This window comes from Podarcis gaigeae (genome assembly GCF_964106915.1).
Source record: "Podarcis gaigeae genome assembly, chromosome: 1".
NCBI classification, from domain to species: Eukaryota; Metazoa; Chordata; class Lepidosauria; order Squamata; family Lacertidae; genus Podarcis; species Podarcis gaigeae.
Genome location: NC_139678.1, coordinates 114,549,637 through 114,571,292, shown reverse-complemented (window position 1 = coordinate 114,571,292; position 21,656 = coordinate 114,549,637). Strand labels below are relative to the sequence as shown.

General features: G+C 41.8%; 1 protein-coding gene and 1 long non-coding RNA gene across 9 annotated transcripts in view; one reads left to right on the top strand and one right to left on the bottom strand.

Annotated features, from left to right (window-relative positions):
* Window positions 1–21,656, bottom strand: part of PDE11A (phosphodiesterase 11A) — a 154,768-nt gene that overhangs the window by 115,643 nt on the left and 17,469 nt on the right. For 6 of the 8 annotated variants that reach the window (XR_014557104.1, XM_083706742.1, XM_083706738.1 and 3 more), the window contains exon 2: window positions 8,209–8,367. Coding sequence is in view for 7 of the 8 variants with exons in the window: in XM_083706742.1 (XP_083562868.1) it covers window positions 8,209–8,367 (159 nt within the window). In the remaining variant the exon portion in view is untranslated. Of the gene's footprint in view, window positions 1–8,208; window positions 8,368–9,441; window positions 9,464–10,221; window positions 10,241–21,656 lie in introns of those variants that run through there. The other 2 variants (XM_083706747.1, XM_083706746.1) reach the window with 2 other exon arrangements.
* LOC310833840 lies at window positions 9,569–10,542 on the top strand. Its single transcript, XR_014558960.1, has 2 exons — window positions 9,569–9,799; window positions 10,460–10,542. It is a non-coding gene; the product is annotated as an uncharacterized lncRNA (long non-coding RNA).

The window sequence follows — 21,656 nt, the reverse complement described above, 5'->3', positions numbered from 1 at the left end:
ATCAATTCTTCGGCGATCAGCCTTCTTTATGGTCCAGCTCTCACTTCCATACATCACTACTGGGAAAACCATAGCTTTAACTATACGAACCTTTGTTGGCAAGGTGATGTCTCTACTTCTCAAGATGCTGTCTAGGCCTGTCATTGCCCTTCTCCCAAGAAGCAGGCGTCTTTTAATTTCGTGGCTGCTGTCACCATCTGCAGTGATCATTGAGCCCAAGAAAGTAAAATCTCTCACTACCTCCATTTCTTCCCCTTCTATTTGCCAGGAGGTGATGGGACCAGTGGCCATGATCTTCGTTTTTTTGATGTTGAGCTTCAGGCCATATTTTGCGCTCTCCTCTTTCACCCTCATTAAAAGGTTCTTTAATTCCTCCTCACTTTCTGCCATCAAGGTTGTGTCATCTGCATATCTGAGGTTGTTGATATTTCTTCCGGCAATCTTAATTCCGGCTAGGGATTCATCCAGCCCAGCCTTTCGCATGATGAATTCTGCATATAAGTTAAATAAGCAGGGAGACAAAATACAGCCTTGTCGTACTCCTTTCCCAATTTTGAACCAATCAGTTGTTCCATATCCAGTTCTAACTGTAGCTTCTTGTCCCACATAGAGATTTCTCAGGAGACAGATGAGGTGATCTGGCACTCCCATTTCTTTAAGAACTTGCCATAGTTTGCCGTGGTCGACACAGTCAAAAGCTTTTGCATAGTCAATGAAGCAGAAGTAGATGTCTTTCTGGAACTCTCTAGCTTTCTCCATAATCCAACGCATGTTTGCAATTTGGTCTCTGGTTCCTCTGCCTCTTCTAAATCCAGCTTGCACTTCTGGGAGTTCTCGGTCCACATACTGCTTGAGCCTTCCTTGTAGAATTTTAAGCATAACCTTGCTAGCGTGTGAAATGAGTGCAATTGTGCGGTAGTTGGAGCATTCTTTGGCACTGCCCTTCTTTGGGATTGGGATGTAGACTGATCTTCTCCAATCCTCTGGCCACTGCTGAGTTTTCCAAACTTGCTGGCATATTGAGTGTAGCACCTTAACAGCATCATCTTTTAAAATTTTAAATAGTTCAGCTGGAATGCCATCACTTCCACTGGCCTTGTTATTTGCAGTGCTTTCTAAGGCCCATTTGACTTCACTTTCCAGGATGTCTGGCTCAAGGTCAGCAACCACACTACCTGGGGTATACGAGACATCCATTTCTTTCTGGTATAATTCCTCTGTGTATTCTTGCCACCTCTTCTTGATGTCTTCTGCTTCTGTTAGGTCCTTTCCACTTTTGTCCTTTATTGTGGAAATCTTTGTACGAAATGTTCCTTTCATATCTCCAATTTTCTTGAACAGATCTCTGGTTCTTCCCATTCTATTGCTTTCCTCTATTTCTTTGCATTGCTCGTTTAAGAAGGTCTTCTTGTCTCTCCTTGCTATTCTTTGGAAATCTGCATTCAATTTCCTGTATCTTTCACCATCTCCCTCGCATTTTGCTTGCCTTCTCTCCCCCGCTATTTGTAAGGCCTCCTTGGACAGCCACTTTGCTTTCTTGCATTTCCTTTTCATTGGGATGGTTTTCGTTGCTGCCTCCTGTATAATGTTACGAGCCTCCATCCATAGTTCTTCAGGCATTCTGTCCACCAAATCTAAATCCTTAAACCTGTTCCTCACTTCCACTGTGTATTCATAAGGGATTTGACTTAGATTGTATCTTACCGGCCCAGTGGTTTTTCCTACTTTCTTCAGTTTAAGCTTGAATTTTGCTATAAGAAGCTGATGATCTGAGCCACAGTCAGCTCCAGGTCTTGTTTTTGCTGACTGTATAGAGCTTCTCCATCTTTGGCTGCAGAGAATATAATCAATCTGATTTCGATGCTGCCCATCTGGTGATGTCCATGTGTAGAGTCGTCTCTTGTGTTGCTGGAAAAGCGTGTTTGTGATGACCAGCTTGTTCTCTTGACAGAACTCTATTAGCCTTTGCCCTGCTTCGTTTTGATCTCCAAGGCCAAACTTGCCAGTTGTTCCTTTTATCTCTTGACTCCTACTTTAGCATTCCAATCCCCTATAATGAGAAGAACATCCTTATTTGGTGTCACTTCTATAAGGTCTTGTAAGTCTTCATAGAATTGGTCAATTTCAGTTTCTTCAGCACAAGTAGTTGGTGCATAAACTTGGATTACTGTGATGTTAAAAGGTCTGCCTTGGATTCGTATCGAGATCATTCTATCATTTTTGAGATTGCATCCCAGTACAGCTTTCACCACTCTTTTGTTGACTATGAGGGCCACTCCATTTCTTTTATGGGTTTCTTGCCCACAGTAGTAGATATGATGGTCATCCGAACTGAATTCACCCATTCCCGTCCATTTTAGTTCACTGATGCCCAGGATGTCAATATTTATTCTTGCCATCTCATTTTTGACCACCTCCAACTTACCCAGGTTCATGGTTCTTACATTCCAGGTTCCTATGCAATATTTTTCTTTACAGCATTGGACTTTCCTTTCGCTTCCAGGCATATCCGCAACTGAGCGTCCTTTCGGCTTTGGCCCAGCCGCTTCATCAGCTCTGGATCTACTTGTACTTGCCCTCCGCTCTTCCCCAGTAGCATGTTGGACGCCTTCCGACCTGAGGGGCTCATCTTCCAGCGTCATATCTTTTATATGCCTGTTGTCTTTGTCCATGGAGTTTTCTTGGCAGGGATACTGGAGTGGCTTGCCGGTTCCTCCTCCAGGTGGATCACGTTTGGTCAAAACTCTCCACTATGACCTGTTCATCTTGGTGCCCTGCTCGGCATAGTTCATAGCTTCTCTGAGTTCTTCAAGCCCCTTCACCACGGCAAGGCAGTGATCCATGAAGGGGCTGCACCTCATAGTCGCCTTTAACTGGGTCCTTTACCTTTATCATTTTTACCATTCGGAATGCAATACCAGAGCTCAGAATGAACAGAGTCAGCTAAAAGGAGTTTTGCGGTTTGAATTTGTTGAGCAAAACAGAGTTCTAATGGGCTGAAAGGTAGAGCCTCGACAGTGCAGTTGGAACCTGGTGGCAGATTAACAATTGTGTTTGCGCCATACATATGAAGCTGTTTGCTCCAAAACTGCTCTACTTATAAGTGAACAGCAGACATTACAATGGCACTATAAGTCTCCATATGGTACAAGCTTTTGCGTGAGAGAAAAACAAAGAAGTAAAAAAAAAACCTGAAGGTTAAAAAGACATCACAGATCACAGGCTATTGTATTGACAACATTACATGCTGGTGTTATTATCCGTAACTCATAATGTCAGAAAACACCTGTCAGGACTCCACATTAGGAATAAAGCTCTCTGTTAAATTAACAGACACGGATAACTGCAAGCTCATACAATATGCAAGTAAATAAGCAGTACTCGTATACTGAATTGGCCCACAATTCTATACGTAGTTGATGTAAGCCTAAATTGTGCTAAACACTTTAAAGAAAGGACAGCAATGGAATTCTCCTGCCCACCCAGCCCCACTGAAAGAGTTCAATTGGCGTGACCATTTTCTGGTAGTTTTTAAGGGATGTATAAGCAGAAGCTAACACTTGTCTGGTCACAGTGGGGTGCACAGCAAGCAAACAAAAACAGTGATGGGAAATTAAGTAATAATGATAGGGTGGGAAATTGCATTTTCGAATGTTTTGGGGTTTTTTACTGCTATTTCAAAAACAATGCAAAGTAACACCCACATTTCCAACAACAACACACATACAATATATTGAAATTATCATGTATAGCTTAATTTGACAAATCATTTACTCAGTGTACGTGATGCGGTTACTCTTCTCCAGTGCTGCATGATTAGCCCAGGATAAAAGACACACATTACTTAAGAGACTAGAAAGTAAGGGAAGGATACAGAATTAAACTCATCCCAACTACCCAGCCTCTTCTTCCTTTTCAAGTCTTCTTGGAGGCTTTAAGCTTACATATATTTCACCGACACAAATGAAAGGATACGGGCAACAGGACTTTGCCAGCTGCAGACAAACTGTTTCATTCCAAACACCAACAAAGGACATGGGTTATGTCCTAGACACTATCTTAGTCACCGGCGCTAGTTGAGGAAAGAGATTGAGCTACTGAGTTGTTTAGCTTTAGTTCAGCTTAATCTAGTTGAGCTGAAGGTTCAGTTTAGATAAAAGGCAAGTAAAAGGTCCTTTGACAGAAGTTTATAAAATGATGCATGGCACGAATAACGTGGCTAGAGAAAGGTTTCTTTCCCTCTCTCAACACAGCTGAATGTTGGGAGATTCAGGACAGATAAAAGAAAAGTACTTATTCATGCAATGCATAAACTATGGAACTTTCTCCCAATGATGGGAGTGATGGCTACCAGCTTAAAGGTAAAGGTAAAGGGACCCCTAACCATTAGGTCCAGTTGTGGCCAACTCTGGGGCTGCAGCACTCATCTCTCTTTATTGGCCGAAGGAGCCGGCGTACAGCTTCCGGGTCATGTGGCCAGCATGACTAAGCCGCTTCTGGCGGACCAGAGCAGCGCACGGAAACGCCGTTTACCTTCCCGACGGAGCGGTACCTATTTATCTGCTTGCACTTTGACATGCTTTCAAACTGCTAGGTTGGCAGGAGCAGGGACCGAGCAACAGGAGCTCACCCCGTCGCGGGGATTCGAACTGCCGACCTTCTGATCGGCGAGTTCTAGGCTCTGTGGTTTAACCCACAGCGCCACCCAGCTTAGATGACATTAAAAGAGGGTTAAACAAATTCCCTTGGAAGGTAAGGCTATAAGTGGCTACTAGCCATGATGGCTATGCGCTGCCTCCACGGTCAGAGGCAGTAATGCTTCTGAATACAAACTGATGGAAAACATGGGAAGCAGAGTGTTCTTGTTCTTGGGTCTTGCTTGGGGATTTCCACAGAGCTTGTCTGAGGCCTGGATCAGGAGTCTTGTTAGAATAACGCTACAAATTCAAACAAAAAAGCAGGTGGTCCTGGGCAGGTGGGCCTTGCTTATCACTCCAAGGACTGTGGCAAGTGTATGCTCTGCATGGACCTTCTCATTGGCATCTGGCTGGCCACTGTGAGAAAAAGGATGCTGAACTCAACTCTGTAATTTCTGCACTGTATTAATCTCCTTGGACTGCATCCCCCCCAAAAAAAAACCTCTCTGGGTTAAAAAAAAAAGTAAAATAAATTAGCCACACACTGGAAAACCATTCACTATGTGTGACTTTTGCAATCATAATTAATGCTATCATTTAGCATGGTTGTCATGCAATCAAATCCTCTACATAGTAATCTGAGTTCACTAGGACTTGCGTACATAGCATTGAAGCCCTAGATTACACAAAAAATGGAGACACAGAAAACCTGGACCTGTGAAATACATTCAGTTTGCCAGTTTATAAGCACCACTAACTAATGTGATTATATGCATGGACTTGAACAACGGCACGCTGCTAAATATTTTATTTGTTATTAAGGCATTTCTTTTAAGACCTAAGTACATACATATTGCCACTGTGTACTTCTAATTAAAAACAATAATTTAATTTGCAGATAAATCAATAGGTTAGCCCCCTCGCCTTATTTAATCATGCTATTTAGCTCTCTCTTCATTACTCTGACTAAAGCAATGCACAAAGTTAAAAGTATATGTCTGTTGTTTGCTGCGTTTTTAGTTTATATGCTTTTATTCCAAAGGTGCAAGGAATCCTCTACTGTCAGGAAACTGAACAATAATATCTGGAAACTTGTTCAATCTCCATGAGCATGAGTTTATATTCTGCAAACTCTGCATCTGGGAAAGGCTTACTAATTAATGCATTCATGAAAGAAAAATATACCCACCCAGCAACAATACTACAGTGTTAAACTACTTGAAGTGCCTCTAGGATTGCATTTTTAAGTCTTTTGCTCTTTTTTTGGAACCTCGCAACTAGCTGCCTGCTGGCTGCCTGAACTTTCGCTCACTCACCTGATCATGTGATAATCGGTGTAAGAATTTCAATGGGGGAATGGGCTTCTACTCCTTAACCGATACCAACGAGGGCAGCATTTAGCACTTCCCTCAACACTACAGCAGAGAAGTTACATCTTGGGAACGCTCACCTGGGAGAACACGGCTGCACCTACAGTGTGTTTTAATTTCTTTCACATGCTTGGCACATGTATAAAGCTACGTTTCTCTATAACATTGTTTCCTTTCATAAATTCCTTCAGAAATGCTAACAATGTTTGATTTCCCTTTTATGTGTGTTATTATTATTTTTTAAGGCTTTCCTCTCATGGGCAGCCATACTTTCCTATGGCTCACCTTATTTCTCCCATTCTCCCTCTCCTTTCCCTTCTCCTGGTTTTAGTAGAAGCACATACTTTCTTGTGCATGTCGTTTCAACATTCTTATTCCTCCCCTTCCTTTTTCTTTCTTTAAATTGAATCCTATTTGTCTTTTTTATCCCCTTCAGCATCTTGCACTTATGTACTGTCTTCTCTCGTCTCATTACAGACTTCCGATTCCCGATTATCATTCTTCAGTTCTTCTCCTATACCTACCACCCTTTTCCTGTGGGGCTTCCATTTCCACCTTGATTCTTTCTCTGAATTTTCCATCCATCACTTTTATTCTCTCCTCTTTATAATCTCATTCTCTAGATATTAGCTTCCCGCCACCTTTCTTGCACACCCCGCACTGTTGACACAAGAATGAAGGCTGATTTCTTCCCCCTTACACCCACACACTACAAGGAAAAGGAGTCTGCTAGGAGACTGCTTTAGTCATAAATACCAACTTCAGAGATTTTTCTTATGTGCGATTACAGATTGCTGTGTATAGCTATTAATAGGCAAGTAGAGATAGCTAATTTAATGAGCAGGCAGTGTGTCAACTGACGTTTATTAACTAATTCAAGTATACATATCAGCACACAAAATTAGATGCATTCTGGCTCTGCTGAAAGAAATGGAAATATACTGAGAATTTAGAAAATAGATTTTGCCAGTTAAAAGTGTAAATGGATTAGAAGAAACAAGTTGTACTTGACCATAAATCAACAACAAACCGTTAAACTTCATTTCCCCCTGTAATTGTACTTACCTTTTGAAATTTAAAGATTATAGCAATGGCCAAAATATAAGATAACTTCACACACAGTTGAAATTGAAGCCAAACATCTGGTGCCTGAGCCCTTGTACCAGACGATATTACATTTCAAAGCAGGATTTTAAAAATCCAGACTGGTGTTGAGCCTACTGCTGCCTCTGTTTTGGATTCAGTCAAGTGTAATGGGTAGGGAAAATTTAACCAAAAGAGTAGTGAAAAAAGACATGCATGTTGTTAATGATTTCAATTAATTCAGTCTGATCACTTCAGTAGCATAACTGAAGCTGAATACAAATGACCACTTATCAAAGTAGGCATACTTAGCATCCATCAACATGGCAAGAATTTCACCAACACCCATAGGGGCAAACATAAATCCAGCGCATTTCCAGAAAATTTGAAATTCTCCTTTGCGTTTAAGCAGATGTCGCCTATATGGTTACGCATTCACCACATTAAGTTGTTTGGGAAATGAGCATCTCTAGATACCGTGTGTTCTGTGTTGCATACAGATTGGTGAGAAAATACTCTGCCTGCAGATGAAAATGGGGGAAATGGCACCTCCCTGTAGGAAATGAGCCAGCCATTCAATACATTGACATTTGTGACTCACCTTAGGCAGTGATGAGGCTAAAGTTGTCCCTGAAGAGAAAAAGGTCATCATAAGGCAGGTATCTTTTAAAAACAAAACAAAAACTGGGCAGCCTAGAAGTTTTGCAAAATGATAGCCACCAATCGAGAGCTTTCCAGTGATGGCAGTATAGCAAATACAACAAATAAATGGTTGAATATATTGTCTCATATAAGAAGGAAATGCCAAAGAAGTCACTGTGGTTTTAGTGATAATTGTATTGTGAGCTTTATCTCAAAATATGGAATAACAACTTCACCAAGAGTTTTACATAATACAGAGCAGAGGGAGACAGATTACTTAATAAATGTACTGATTCTTAAAGATATGTGGAATAAAGGCACGTCATCTGAACAACACACACAAAAAATACTTGATTACAAATAGAACAATGCATTTGCTTTATGGGAATCAAGATGCAAACCTTAATACACATCTGAGAAAACAGCTATGTAACATGTTATCCATACTGCCAAGGAAAAAGGAAAAAAGATCTTACTTTTTCATCATCATCGGTGAAAGGAGCACCTCCAGGTGTTTTATTTATCGCTTGGGCAACGCCAAGAATTTCTCCCTCACTGTTTCTTATGGGCATGCAAAGCAATGACTTTGTCTTGTATCCAGTCAGTTTGTCAATCTCGTCATTAAAGCGGCGATCCTACACAAACAGAAAGAAAAGGTTATAACTGGGACTTAAAACTGAATGCTTTTCTGCATTCAATCTACTGCAGTGCTGATCATCAGACATTTCCCAGATTGAACTCACCAAACTTGATAGTGATTGCTTCCATCTATCTGGCCTTTGCTAAACCTTAACTTTGAGCATGCTTTTGTAGTGCATGAGGTAACGATCATAAACATAGTCACATATTGCATTTCTGTATATTGTACTTATACAAATGTTATTTCCCTCCCCCCACGTGTTCCTGGTTTTTTCTTTGCTTCTTAGGGTTAAGTATATTTCCCTCCAGTTCGGATTATTCAGATAGAATGCCTATAAATCCACTAGGAGACTTGAAATAGCACTTTTTAAAATATTCACATTAGTTGCAACTGATCAAAAAATCCACCTGTTCAATTTTACTTGAATCTTGCATTGCCTAAGAAGTGAGTCAAAGGTCACGTCAGTTAATTCTTAGGATCTAAGTGTTTCAGAAGTGCCTCCTCTGCACTTTGAGCCCATAAGCCTGTCGTCAGCCTCACAAGAGCTGGAAGTGGCATCTCTGCTCTGTGAAGCATTTATCAGCACTGGTGCCGTCATTAATGTCAAACCACTCCTACATCATATGTGCACCCTGGGTGCTAGCTCTGGGTTTTGCTAGATGTGAGTTCAAACAATTTTTTTCAAATACATAGTAGAGAGCAATAATTTAACTATTCTTACACAACCATCCCAGCCTATTATCTCTCACCCCGACCTAGCCACTGTATCCACGCAATGGTCCAGGCTTGATTATTGTAACTCGCTTTACACGGGGCTGCCCTTGAAACTGACCCAGAAACTCCAGCGGGTGCAGAATGCCGCAGCGAGACTCCTTACGAGGTCTTCGCCGCGGGATCACATTCATCCAGTGCTATACCAGCTGCACTGGCTCCCGGTGGAGTACAGGATCAGGTTTAAGGTGCTGGTTTTAACCTTTAAAGCCCTATACGGCCTAGGACCCTTGTACCTACGGGACCGCCTCTCCTGGTATGCCCCACGAAGGACCTTACAGTCTGCAAATAATAACACCTTGGCGATCCCGGGCCTCAGAGAGATTAGGCTGGCTTTGACCAGGGCCAGGGCCTTTTCAGCCTTGGCCCCTTGGCCTGGTGGAAGGCTCTGTCACAAGAGACTAGGGCCCTGCGGGATTTGACATGTTTCTGCAGGGCCTGCAAGACAGAGTTGCTCCGCCAGGCCTTTGGTCAGGGTTCAGTCTGACTCCCCTTTCCTTTTTGTATAAGAATATGAAAGAGGCCTCCCAGCATTCTCGCAGGCCCATATAAGATCAACGTAAACAGTTGGGCTGATGAACACTTACTGTTCCCAACACTTACCCTGCGGAAAGCCATCTAATTACTTTAATTTGATTTTGACATGTTTTTAGGAGGTAATTTAATTATTGTTTGATTTTATACCAATGTTATGTATCTGATGTTAGCTGCCCTAAGCATGACTTCGGCTGGGGAGGGTGGGATATAAATAAAAGTTTATCATCATCATCATTATTATTATTATTATTATTATTATTATTATTATTACAGCAAGATGGGAGCTTAAGCCCCTGAAAGATCCACACATGCATGCTAGAATTTTATCATGGATATCTTGTGTTGATTATAAATTGTGCAACAACACAAGCATTATATCTAAACAATACCACACAGCATCACCTGAATCAAAGGTTTAAGGGTCTCAAGAAAATGTAAATCCCAGAAATCCAATTTGTTGTATGGTTATTGTCAAAACAGATATGGATTTTTTTAATAACAACAACAAAAAGCACAGCAGAGTATTAAAATATTTTCTTACGCCGGTCCCTTGGTATTTTGCTCACTTCATCTAAATCTAGAACATTCCTACATCCTTGACGATTTGCCTCCAGTCCATTTCATACTTCAAAAAATTTAAGGCATTTGATATTTCTCTCTTGACTGGATCAATTTATGTCTCTACAGTAGTCTCTAATTGGATTCCTCACACTGGTAGAGGTTTACTTATGGAAGATAAAAGAACTATGTTATCTAATCAAAACTTCTTTTCTTTACAGGAGATATAAAGAAGGTCCCAAAGGACCTTGGCTTCACTTCTGCCACCTAAACGAAGAGAATAAATGCATACTTTCCCCCGGAATCTTTTCTCTTTGTGTGTTCCTGTTATATCACTTTTGCCAAGGCTGTCTTGTATCTGGTTGTCTTGTTTTATAAACTACAATTTTTTTAAAGCAAACATTTCCCCTTTGAAATTAACTTTTAAATGTACTTCGAACAGTCCTTATAATAAAAAAGAGGAACCCTTAAAGAAATATTTCTAAGTCTCAGCATAAATACATCCTTTTATATATATAAGTTGCAAAACACATACAGCTTCTTCATAGATTACATAATTTCTCTCTCACTATATTATTATTTTTTCTTTCTTTCAAAAAGAATATGTCTACCAATAGTGTAATTACATAGATATACCAGTTGTCTTTCCTCCTTTTTATAGTAAAAAAAAGTGTTTTTAAGGGAGTGGGAAATGCAACACAATATTGTAGAATATTAATAGTAAAAAATTAAGCAAAACAGTGTCACGGCAATATCCTGGAAACATACCTGCCAACATAATGCTTCTGTTTTCCATGGAAGATAATGTGGGAAAATACAATGAACTACACCAGGGAGTACACATTCAAATAAGTTTAGCCTGGATAAGAGGAGACTGAGAGGAGATCTATCTAAAGGGGTGTCACTGTTAGAATTCCTGCTCCATGACTGCAGTCATGGGATTGTTGTCTTTCACATGACGGTATATGTTTTGACTCCACAGAGTGGGAAGTGACGAAGACAGGATGTTTGTGTAACTGTGTTCCGTGAAGTGGGACTATTGTCCTTTGTTCTTTTTCTCTTTGCTGTCTGATGATAGAGAGAGAGGGAGCCATGATGTATGGTCCGTGTGTGTTTATATGTAAATAAAGTAGATTAGCCAAAATGCTGAGCTGCTGAGGTCTGTCACGCGAACTGCGCAGACTCTGCGGATCCCTAAGTGTGCCGATGTCTGTTGGCATCGGTCGCTGTGATGTTCAGGCTGAAGAAAGCTTTAGAAGCTCCTGAACGATCGACCAGGAGGGAGAGAACATGCCAGTTGGGCATGTGTCTCTACCAGGGTCCTACTCGAGTGTAGGCTGAGCTCCTGACAGTCACATGGAAGATGGAGCAAGCTTGTTTTCTCCTCCAGAGGGCAGAACTCAAACCAATGGATTCAAGCCACAAGAAAGGAGATTCCAACTAAACATCAGGAAGAACTTTCTGATGGTAAGCTATTTGACAGTTGAGTGGTCTCCCTCAGAAGGTGGTGGACTCTCCTTCATGGGATGTTTTTAAGCAGAGATTGGTTGGTCATCTGTCAGGGATGCTTTAGTTGAAAGTCCAGCACTGCAGAGGATTGGACTAGGTGGCCCTCAGGTTCCCTTCCAAACAGAATTATTTGATTCTTGGTTACTTGTTCTTTCAGTATCCCACAGGCACACATCTCAAATTACTGGTATACATAACCGTGTCTTTTAAAAAAATGTTCATCTACCAGTCCACACAGAAATATATTTTATTAAGGAAAGTGTGCATATAAAGTAGAAGTGGGAAAGTATGAATATTCCCTTCCAACTCTACAATTCAAACTATTCTGCCACTTTTTTTGAAAAGAGATCCAATGAAACCAGCCGTCAGTATCAAGGGTCTTGATTCAAGATAATCATGTAATTTGGACTTCCACTTTGTCTACTGATCCCTATAATTTCTCCCGGCTAGCAGATGTTTCTCACAATTCTGCTCACTCCGGTACATCCAGAAAGATTTAGGAGCCTGCCTCCAAATCGAACAAATGGTACTAACGAGTATTTCTACTATAGCTATCAAACATGTATTTAAAAATATTTCATAGAATCAGAATCACAGAGTTGGAAAGGTCCCCAAGTTATACGACAATAAGTAATCATCTTGATTTGCTTGCATGGTGTTTACACATCATTCCATTAGTCATATCTTCATCCCAGACTTATTAATGTGCTCCCCCATCTTAAACAGCAAGAAGTTCAGTTTTATTTTGTTTTTTAATGGAGTTCTTTTACTAGGGTGACAAAGAACTTTAATTCACTTTCAATGTGGAAACCGAAAGTTCTGACAGGCGATTGAATCACTCTCGTAAAATTCTTACGGTTGGAGGCACCCATAAGGCACAAGTTAACTTTTTGGGTATTTATGCAGCAAAGCAATGTTCGACTATAACTCTATACATTTTTACCTGGGTGTAAGTCCCAATGAACTCAGTATGAAGTACCGTATTCTTCGCCCCATAGGACGCACCGCCCTATAGGACGCATCTAGTTTTTTTTTGGGGGGGGGGAATAAAGAAAAAAACATTATTTCTCCCCCAGGCACGGGGCTGGCGCGGGGGAAGCCCGAGCTTCCCCTGACCCCAGCCCCCAGAATAGCCTGCTATCCGCAAGCCTAGGGAGCCGCGCCAGTCTCCCCAGGCTTGCAGACAGCTGTGCGAAGCCCGAGGCTTCGAAATGCAGGCAGCTCTGCGCAACCCTCTGGAGCCTAGCGCGGCTGGGCGCCAGGCTCCGGAGGGTCGCGCAGAGCTGCGCGGAGCCCGGGGGGGGCAGGCAGCTCTGCACGACCTTCCGGAGGCCGGCGCGGCTTAACGCCGGCCTCCGGAAGGTTGCGCAGAGCTTCCTGAAGCCTGGAGAGCAAGAGCCTCTGGCTCTCCAGGCTTCAGCGAAAGCCTGTATTCGCCCCATAGGACGCACCCACATTTCCCCTTCATTTTTGGAGGGGGGAAAGTGCGTCCTATAAGGCGAAAAATACGGTACTTCTGAGTAGACATGTATAGGATTACACCACTATGCTTCTAGTCAATAAAGGGCACCATTCATATATGTATACTGGGTCAAATCTCAACTTCACATATTTTATTGTTTTTCTTAAAGGCAACACCTTTAATACAAGTTTGGATTAACATTTCCAGATTGTGATTCTCAGTTTGAGATGATTTGGTGTGGTTCCTCCCTCCTTCTGCCTTTCTCTCTCTCTCTCTCTCTCTCTCTCTCTCACACACACACACACTTATAATTATATTAGAAGTTCCTATATATTAGGTCTTATTTGTGCCTCAGGAGGATACTTAATGTTAGTTGTTTCTACAAAGAACGCTATATTGTGTTCACAGACAAGTTCTCCCTTAAGTTACTTATGCTTGATCTTAAAAAAAAAAACAAACCAAAAGCCTAAGATAAATGGTTTTTAATAATGCTACTCAGGATGGTGCTGAAAACTTCCTCCAATATACGCAGTACTCTCAAACAAATCTCTGCTGGTACAAATGATCCCAACACATAAGAGTGTTCAGTACTAGGTAAAATAATGCTTACAAAATAGCTCATCTTCTGCCTTCATAACCCAGGTAATGAAGTGGATTACAATGCAATTAGCCCAGAGTAGGTGTCATACGGTTGTGCGAAAAGAAATATCCTAAATATAAAGCAGAAGAGCATTTTATCAAGCCATTACATTCACAGCTGTTCCTTTATTGCATTTGAATTACTGACTGGAAGTCAATTTCTGCAGTGGTACTAAAAAGTTGATTATGTCATGCTCTTTGTTACAGAAGAACCAAAATGCACGCAGCAGCTAATTGCAAAAAGGAAAGACGTGCTACGATTATTAGGGCTTTCTAAATTATTGATCCATGTCTACAAGCAATCATAAAAGCTGTGAGTCCGCAGGGAGGAGCAGAAACCAAAGAATTTACTGTATTTGGTAGATGATGAGAGAAGGCATTGTATATCCAGAAGTAGAGAGTGATATCACTTACAAAACTCCAAACTCTCTGTCTCTAGGGCAAGCATGGGCAATATGGACTTGTGGAGTCCACTTTGTTTTTAACTAGAACCCCAAGGTCCACCAGCACAAAACGGGAGCAAGAGCTGGATGCACACTGAAGTCCTGGCTCTAGAAGTGGAGCCAGTTCCTCCCATGAACCATACTCTGGGATGATCCACATATAAACATTCAAATTTATATCCGAGTTACTGTACACATTAAGTAATATAGCCGTCTACTATCTTGCGTGTGAAGACCCCCAAGACCTCCCAAAGAAAGACACAGTTGACACCAATATTAGTTTAAGGTTATTGACTTTATTGATTACAGAATGTGAGTGGTTCGACTAGCTGCACCTACACCTTTGGCACAGCAGCACTGACAACTGGACACCGGCAGAAGTCAATAAGGGTAAACTTACTGGGGGAGCATTGGTCCTACCACAGATGTAATCTCACCCCAAAATGCTCCCAGGTGCTCTGGCGTGACCCTAACCCAGGGGAAGGCAACCTAAGGCCCGTGGGCTGGATGCGGTCCAATCGCCTGCTCAATCTGGCCCGCAGATGGTCTGGGAATCCGCATATTTTTACATGAGTAGAATGTGTCCTTTATTTAAAATGCATCTCTGGGTTATCTGGGGGCACAGGAATTCGTTGATTCCCCCCCAAAAAAAATATATATAGTCCGGCCCACCACATGGTCTGAGGGACGGTGGACCAGCCCACGACTGTAAAGGGTTGCTGACCCTTGCCCTAGCCCCTGGAAGGGGATCGGACAAAAGCATGGTGAGCACCTGGATTCCTTTAATGGAATACCCTATCGCACATTGGGAGGGGCAGGTGTGACAACCTCCCCTCCACCACACCTTGAACCAACGCCTAACCGCCAAACCTTACAAAGTTGTGACGATTTGCTACGCAGCAGGCAAAACCCAAGTGGCACCAGCCAATCGGGAAAATTCCTACTGGGCGCCTGCCCCAAAAGCAGATGACCCACAACGGCTTAGCAAGGTCATAGCAAGACCCTAAATATAGGTAGGGTGATCCAATGCACGAGGCGCTAAGAGGAAGCTCGACGCAACGTGCAGCGGTATAAATAGGTCCCCTGGCTGCAAATTCTCACAACCCCATTGGCCAGAATTGTCCCAGCAACTGAGGGACCCAATCGGGTTGTTGTGGCTATCCAAATGATCCCACCCACACAAACGGTGAGGTCAATCTTGATTATTTCACCACACCACGTACCCTCCATGATGAGGACACGATTTCTGTAAACCTCTGCTCTAAGGTACCTCTTTTGAATGATCCAACAGCAAGATGTGAAGAAAGAGCAGTATTAGCTCCATATTTTTTTGCGCGGGGGGGGGGGGTGTTGATAAGAAAAGGCACTCTCAAGGGGCTCATTGGATTGCATGAAGTACTGCAGAAGTGGAACGCAACTCATGCAACTAACCTTTCCTTCCTTTAATCTATCTTTGGTGGTTCTGTCTTTAATCATGTATTCCAACTGTTTCTCCAGTTAAGCTAACTGGCCTGTAATTTCTTGGATCCTCTATGGATCCATTTTTAATATGTTAAGAGTTTTGATTTAGGTAGGGAAATGTCTACTGGGTCAACTTTTCTTGATGAAAACGTATGCAAGATTTAAACTTCAGTTACGGCACAATTATATAACGTCGGTGTTTTATGGAAAATATGCCTAGTAATATCACAACTGTAAAGAAGAAAAGAGAAGTGTCCATTTGTCACAGGATATAAAAACTAAGCAACATTTAAAATTATGGCAAAATCATTCTAAGAGCAACTTTGCACCCTTTATTCATTTTCCATGTTTGTAATGAGATTGCTACTTAAGACCTGTAACATTTTTGGCCTTTAATTTCCTGAATTATTGCTGCACTTAAGCTAATTTATCTAGACTGAACTAAGTACTTCCAACTGATGTGAAAGACAGGCATTCTAATTTGTGTTCCTATTTGAATGAAAAATGCAGCCAATCAAACCAGCACTGCCTTCATGTATGGAAAGCAAGACACACACAAAAAATAATGTATGGTAAGACAATGTAAAATGATTAAATGTGAAATTAATTTATTGAAATAAGACAAAAAGGGGAAATTTCCATATCAAGTAGTGTTTGTGAAAGATTTAAGCTGAGACCAGGTCACCTATTAGGGTGTGGAAGTCAGAGAAAACTCGTTAATATTTTTTATTATTTAACTTTTATCCTACTCTTTCTCTAAAGCAGGCATGGCCAAACTTGGCCCTCCAGATGTTTTTGGCCTACAACTCCCATCATCCCTAGCTAACAGGACCAGTGGTCAGGGATGATGGGAATTGTAGCCCAAAACATCTGGAGGGCCAAGTTTGGCCATGCCTGCAAAGAGTTTGGTGTGGTGTGTATGCCCTCCCTTTTTATTCTCTCAACAACCCTGTGAAGTAGGTTAGACAAAGGAATGGTAAGAATTTTTGAAATGTTGCACAACCAACATATACTGACTCAGCTCTGAGACTAGGAATGTGCCACGGGTTTGTTTTTCACTCCTTCGCTTACCTGTGCAGATTACATTTTTCTCTTTCTTTGGTTTATTGTGACATCTGAATCAGGGTACTAACCAAGATATATTTGTTTATTCATTTAGTTTTGCATTTACATCCCACCTTTTCTCCAAGGAGCTCCATTTCCTATCACCCTCACAAGAATCCTGGGTAGGTAGGTTAAGCTGAGGGATGGTGACTAGCTAAAGGTCACCCAGTGAGCTTCACGGCCAAGTGAAGATTTGAATCCTGGTCTCCCAGGTCCTAGTCCGATCTTCTAACCATTACATCACACCAGACTCCTTGTTGTTGTTTAGTCATGTCCGACTCTTCGTCACCCCATGGACCAGAGCACGCCAGGCACTCCTGTCTCCCACTGCCTCCCGCAGTTTGGTCAAACTCATGCTGGTAGCTTCGAGAACACTGTCCAACCATCTCATCCTCTGTCGTCCCCTTCTCCTTGTGCCCTCCATCTTTCCCAACATCAGGGTCTTTTCCAGGGAGTCTTCTTTCTCATGAGGTGGCCAAAGTATTGGAGCCTCAGCTTTAGGATCTGTCCTTCCGGTGAGCACTCAGGGCTGATTTCCTTAAGAATGGATAGGTTTGATCTTCTTGCAGTCCATGGGACTCTCAAGAGTCTCCTCCAGGACCATAATTCAAAAGCATCAATTCTTCGGCAATCAGCCTTCTTTATGGTCCAGCTCTCACTTCCATACATAACTAACCAGACTCCTATATATACTGTATAGTGCATTTACGTATATACCACCTGAAAGTGGTTTACGTTTAAACTACTAAACCTACAAAAGAAGGGTTGCAAAGAGCAAAACTAACAAAGCAACAAATTTCTCTTAGACCTCTGGGGATCTCTTCAAGAGCTGCTAACATGAGAACCACAGCCTGGGCTACTCTTCTGCCTTCCTTTCAAAGTACATAGCTCTTAAGTTCACCCTTGGATGATGTAGGAGCCGTTGACCCACATTAACTTCTACAGAAAACTTTGGTGTTTCTTCAGGAGCTAATAACGTGAGCTCTCCAATCTGTGCTTTTCTCCTAACTTCCTCTGAATTGCCTCCAGGCTATAATCTGAAACCAGTATGGGGTTTTGTAATAACTGAAACAAGCATGGTTTGGGGCAATGATGGTTAGAGCTACCCATCAACCAATATGGGCATCCCAGAAAACTTTGATTACAGCAAGCAACAGAAGGGATTGGGGGGAATATGTGAGAGCTGGGAGGTTAAGGAATTGGAGGAGATTACCCCTGAGGCTTGCACCTTATCTCTGAACCACTATCATCTGAAGAAGCATGATTTCTGTGTGGAATGCTGTGCACTTTATCTACATCACTGTGTTTACATTCTATGTCTTTCAGTATAAAGCACAAAACTATAGTCAGTTTCAATGATGGAACAGCTTTTCACTCATATAGCTTTGAGAGTGTCAATTACAAATTCAGTTCAAAGCACTTTTTGGCTTGTATAACTTCAGAGATCTTTATTATCAGAGGGTATGGGGAATAGCTCTAGCTGAGAAGCTCACAAGTTCAGTTAAAGCAAGTACAGACAAACCTCGGTTGTCGAACTTAATCCGTTCTGGAAGCCTGTTTGGCTTCCGAAATGTTCAACAACCGAGGCGTGGCTTCCGGTTGGCTGCAGGAGCTTCTTGCACTCAAACAGAAGCCGTGTCAGACATTCAGCTTCCGAAAAACGTTTGAAAACCAGAACACACACTTCTGGGGTTTTGGCGTTCAGGAGCTGAAATGTATGGTAACGGAGGCATTCGGGACCCAGGTTTGATTGGAGAAATAACACTGCCTCTGGAACAACTGCAGGTGGTTCTGGTTAACTTCCTCATCAATCATGTGGGCATATATAGTGTGATATATTTCAACAATAAGCAATAGCCAAACATCTCCTATTTGGCTTCTGGGTATTGGACTCAAAATGTGGTTTTCCAGGGATACACATATTAATATGCTTTATATGGGATGCTTTTTTTTATGTTTTAAGTATAAGGCAATCCTCTGTTTTTTTGTATGGTTAGGTTTCACTGTTCGTATTTCTTTTCATGCTATTGCTATAAAGAAAAGAAAATGTAACAAAAATGTATTTATTTGGAAGTTGTTGTTGTTGTTATATTTATATACTCAGAGTTACTTACACAATATTTTCATCCAAAGCATATCTTGGCATATAACACACATAAATGTTTCCCTACATTATTTCTCCTCTCAACTCAATCCTTTGCTGAATCCACTGTATTTACCACCGTTTACTATTTTCTATCTATCTCCGTATGGAAACCAGTGACATATGCTGGGAAACAACCCAAGGCATCCATTAAGGAAATGTGAAAATTTTGGCATCCCGGAGTGAGAGACTGCAGCACCGACACTAGATACAAAAATGGACTCCTCATCCAATATTAAACAATGGGAATGGTGGGCTGGTCTAGTCGAGTTTCCAGAAAAAGGGACCCAGGGCCGGCCCAAAACTTTTTGGCACCTGAGGTGAACCATAAAATGGCATCCGTCCAGGGAAGAGGAGGGGAATAAAGATCTATATCGGGAACAAGAGTGGGAGGAGACCAGGAGTCCTTGTTATCTGACGAAAGGCCATTGCAGAGGTGGCATTAGGAGAGGGCTGCTGAGGAGGTGATGCTATCAGGTGATGCAGTCATTGGAGGCCACATCTGCTGTCCCTATGGATCATGCCGTCTGAGGCACTCACCTCACCTTGCCTCATGGGTGGGCAGGCCCTGCAGAGACCCTTACCCCTAGCTCCCATCTTCAGAACCAGAAGGTGATTCTTCTGGGTCCAGTGATGGGGATGAGAAGTTAAACTAGCAGTGTATAAAGCTAACTCCACAAACACAGATAAGTGAGATCCTGCTGCTGCTTAATATTGTACCACTGAAGGAAGAAATAGGAACCTAAGCAGTCTACATCAAAGCAAAGACCTTAATAAAGACAGGCAACAAGAAAGGGGGTAGTGCACAGTCAGCCTGTGCCATGTGAATGGAAGAATACTTCCAGACTGCAGAGCTGGGTGTCTATATATAGATTTTTAAATTATTGAGGGTGGAGTGGAAACAAAGTCTGCAAAATGAGAAAAATGCATTAATCAATATAAAGGTGCATATACCAATATACATTACTGCAACGTAAATTGTTGTTTTCTTTCCCTAGAATTGCAGTTTAACATGTGCAGTGAGATACTAGCAGGTAAAACTATGCCCACTCTTTCGCTATTATTTTTTCTGTGGACACAATTGCGTTTTTTAACATTGTGGATTTCTTTAAAAAAAATAAAAACAGTCACTGAAATCCTTTTTTTTTTTTTTGCTACTGTTTAAATTAAAATAAACTGAAAGAGTGCTATAGCACTATTTCCCTACTGTCCTTCCAATTGCTATTTTAGCTTCTTCCAATTTGCTCTAATACATTTTTAACTTTTAAAAACACCTTTATAAATCTTGAAATCAATTTGGAAATAGTACTTAAATAAAGAATTTAGAAAAACTTAAATAACTGATCTTTTTTTATAAATGGTCCAGGTTTCTTAATACAGTGGTACCTCGGGTTAAGTACTTAATTCGTTCTGGAGGTTCATTCTTAACCTGAAACTGTTCTTAACCTGAAGCACCACTTTAGCTAATGGGGCCTCCTGCTGCCGCCGCACCGCAGGAGCACGATTTCTGTTCTCATCCTGAAGCAAAGTTCTTAACCTGAAGCACTATTTCTGGGTTAGCGGAGTGTGTAACCTGAAGCGTATGTAACCTGAAGCGTATGTAACCTGAGGTACCACTGTATAATAAAAAAAAGCTAGTCAGGCAAATTGTCCTTTCCCTAATCACATGGCTAAGTCACACCCAGTAGTGTGGAAAAACATAGGCACAGAACAAACATTAGCAGCTTAAAGCACAGCAAGATCGCTTCTCTCCACTATGTTTCAACTCACATTTGCACGTTGCTGTACACACCAGGGAAGGGACAGGGATGTTTTGACCCAGTGTACATTATCTGTTTGGTTTCGCCACACCTGCAACCCCACCAACACATGTTCATGAAGTTATCCGGGCATGTGCAACAGCTATCTCATATGTACACCTCTCAGCTCAACTACAGGTGAATGTGCCTTACACTTTCAAACCAGATGCAAGCATTTCTTGGGGAACTACAGGATAGATATCGGTTGTGGCTAATGCCATGGTTAGATGGTTTCAAACACCAGTAATGGAAGTGTACTGGAGCCAGAGAAAATAGTAACCTGTACACAGCCATACAAAAAGCGCATGACCCCTGGTAGTGTAGAAAGCCAATTTGCAATTCCACTCGCAGCCTAAATTAGAAGGGTAATTAATTTGGGTTGGTTGCAGGAGCTGCCTATTGGAAAGCACCCTAAGATGGCGGAGGAACAGAAGTTATAATGCCACAGAGGCTGACAACATGCTCTCAGGCTCTCTGTTGAAGGGTACTGATTTCATACACACCCATATTTTACAGACGGAAGTAGGGACAGGCCACTGACCACTCGCCTTTCAACAACAACTCCTCTCCACACACATTGCAGCATATATAGTGGAAGGCTCTACAGTACTTCGCTTGTTGTTTTTGCTTGCTTTGCAATTTGTTTTAAAAAGCCACAGGAGTGCTTGTTCTTTTGACTAACGACTTGACTGACCTAGAATATATTACCAGCAGTTCAAAATGAGTCTTGCCAGCATATGAAATGCCAGTCTGTGAACTGAATGGGCTTTAGGGTTCACACACAAGCATTTAAATGCATCCTCTACTTGGGAGATTTAACATTCTTGATGCCATGGGTAGAAAACAATCTTGAAGAAT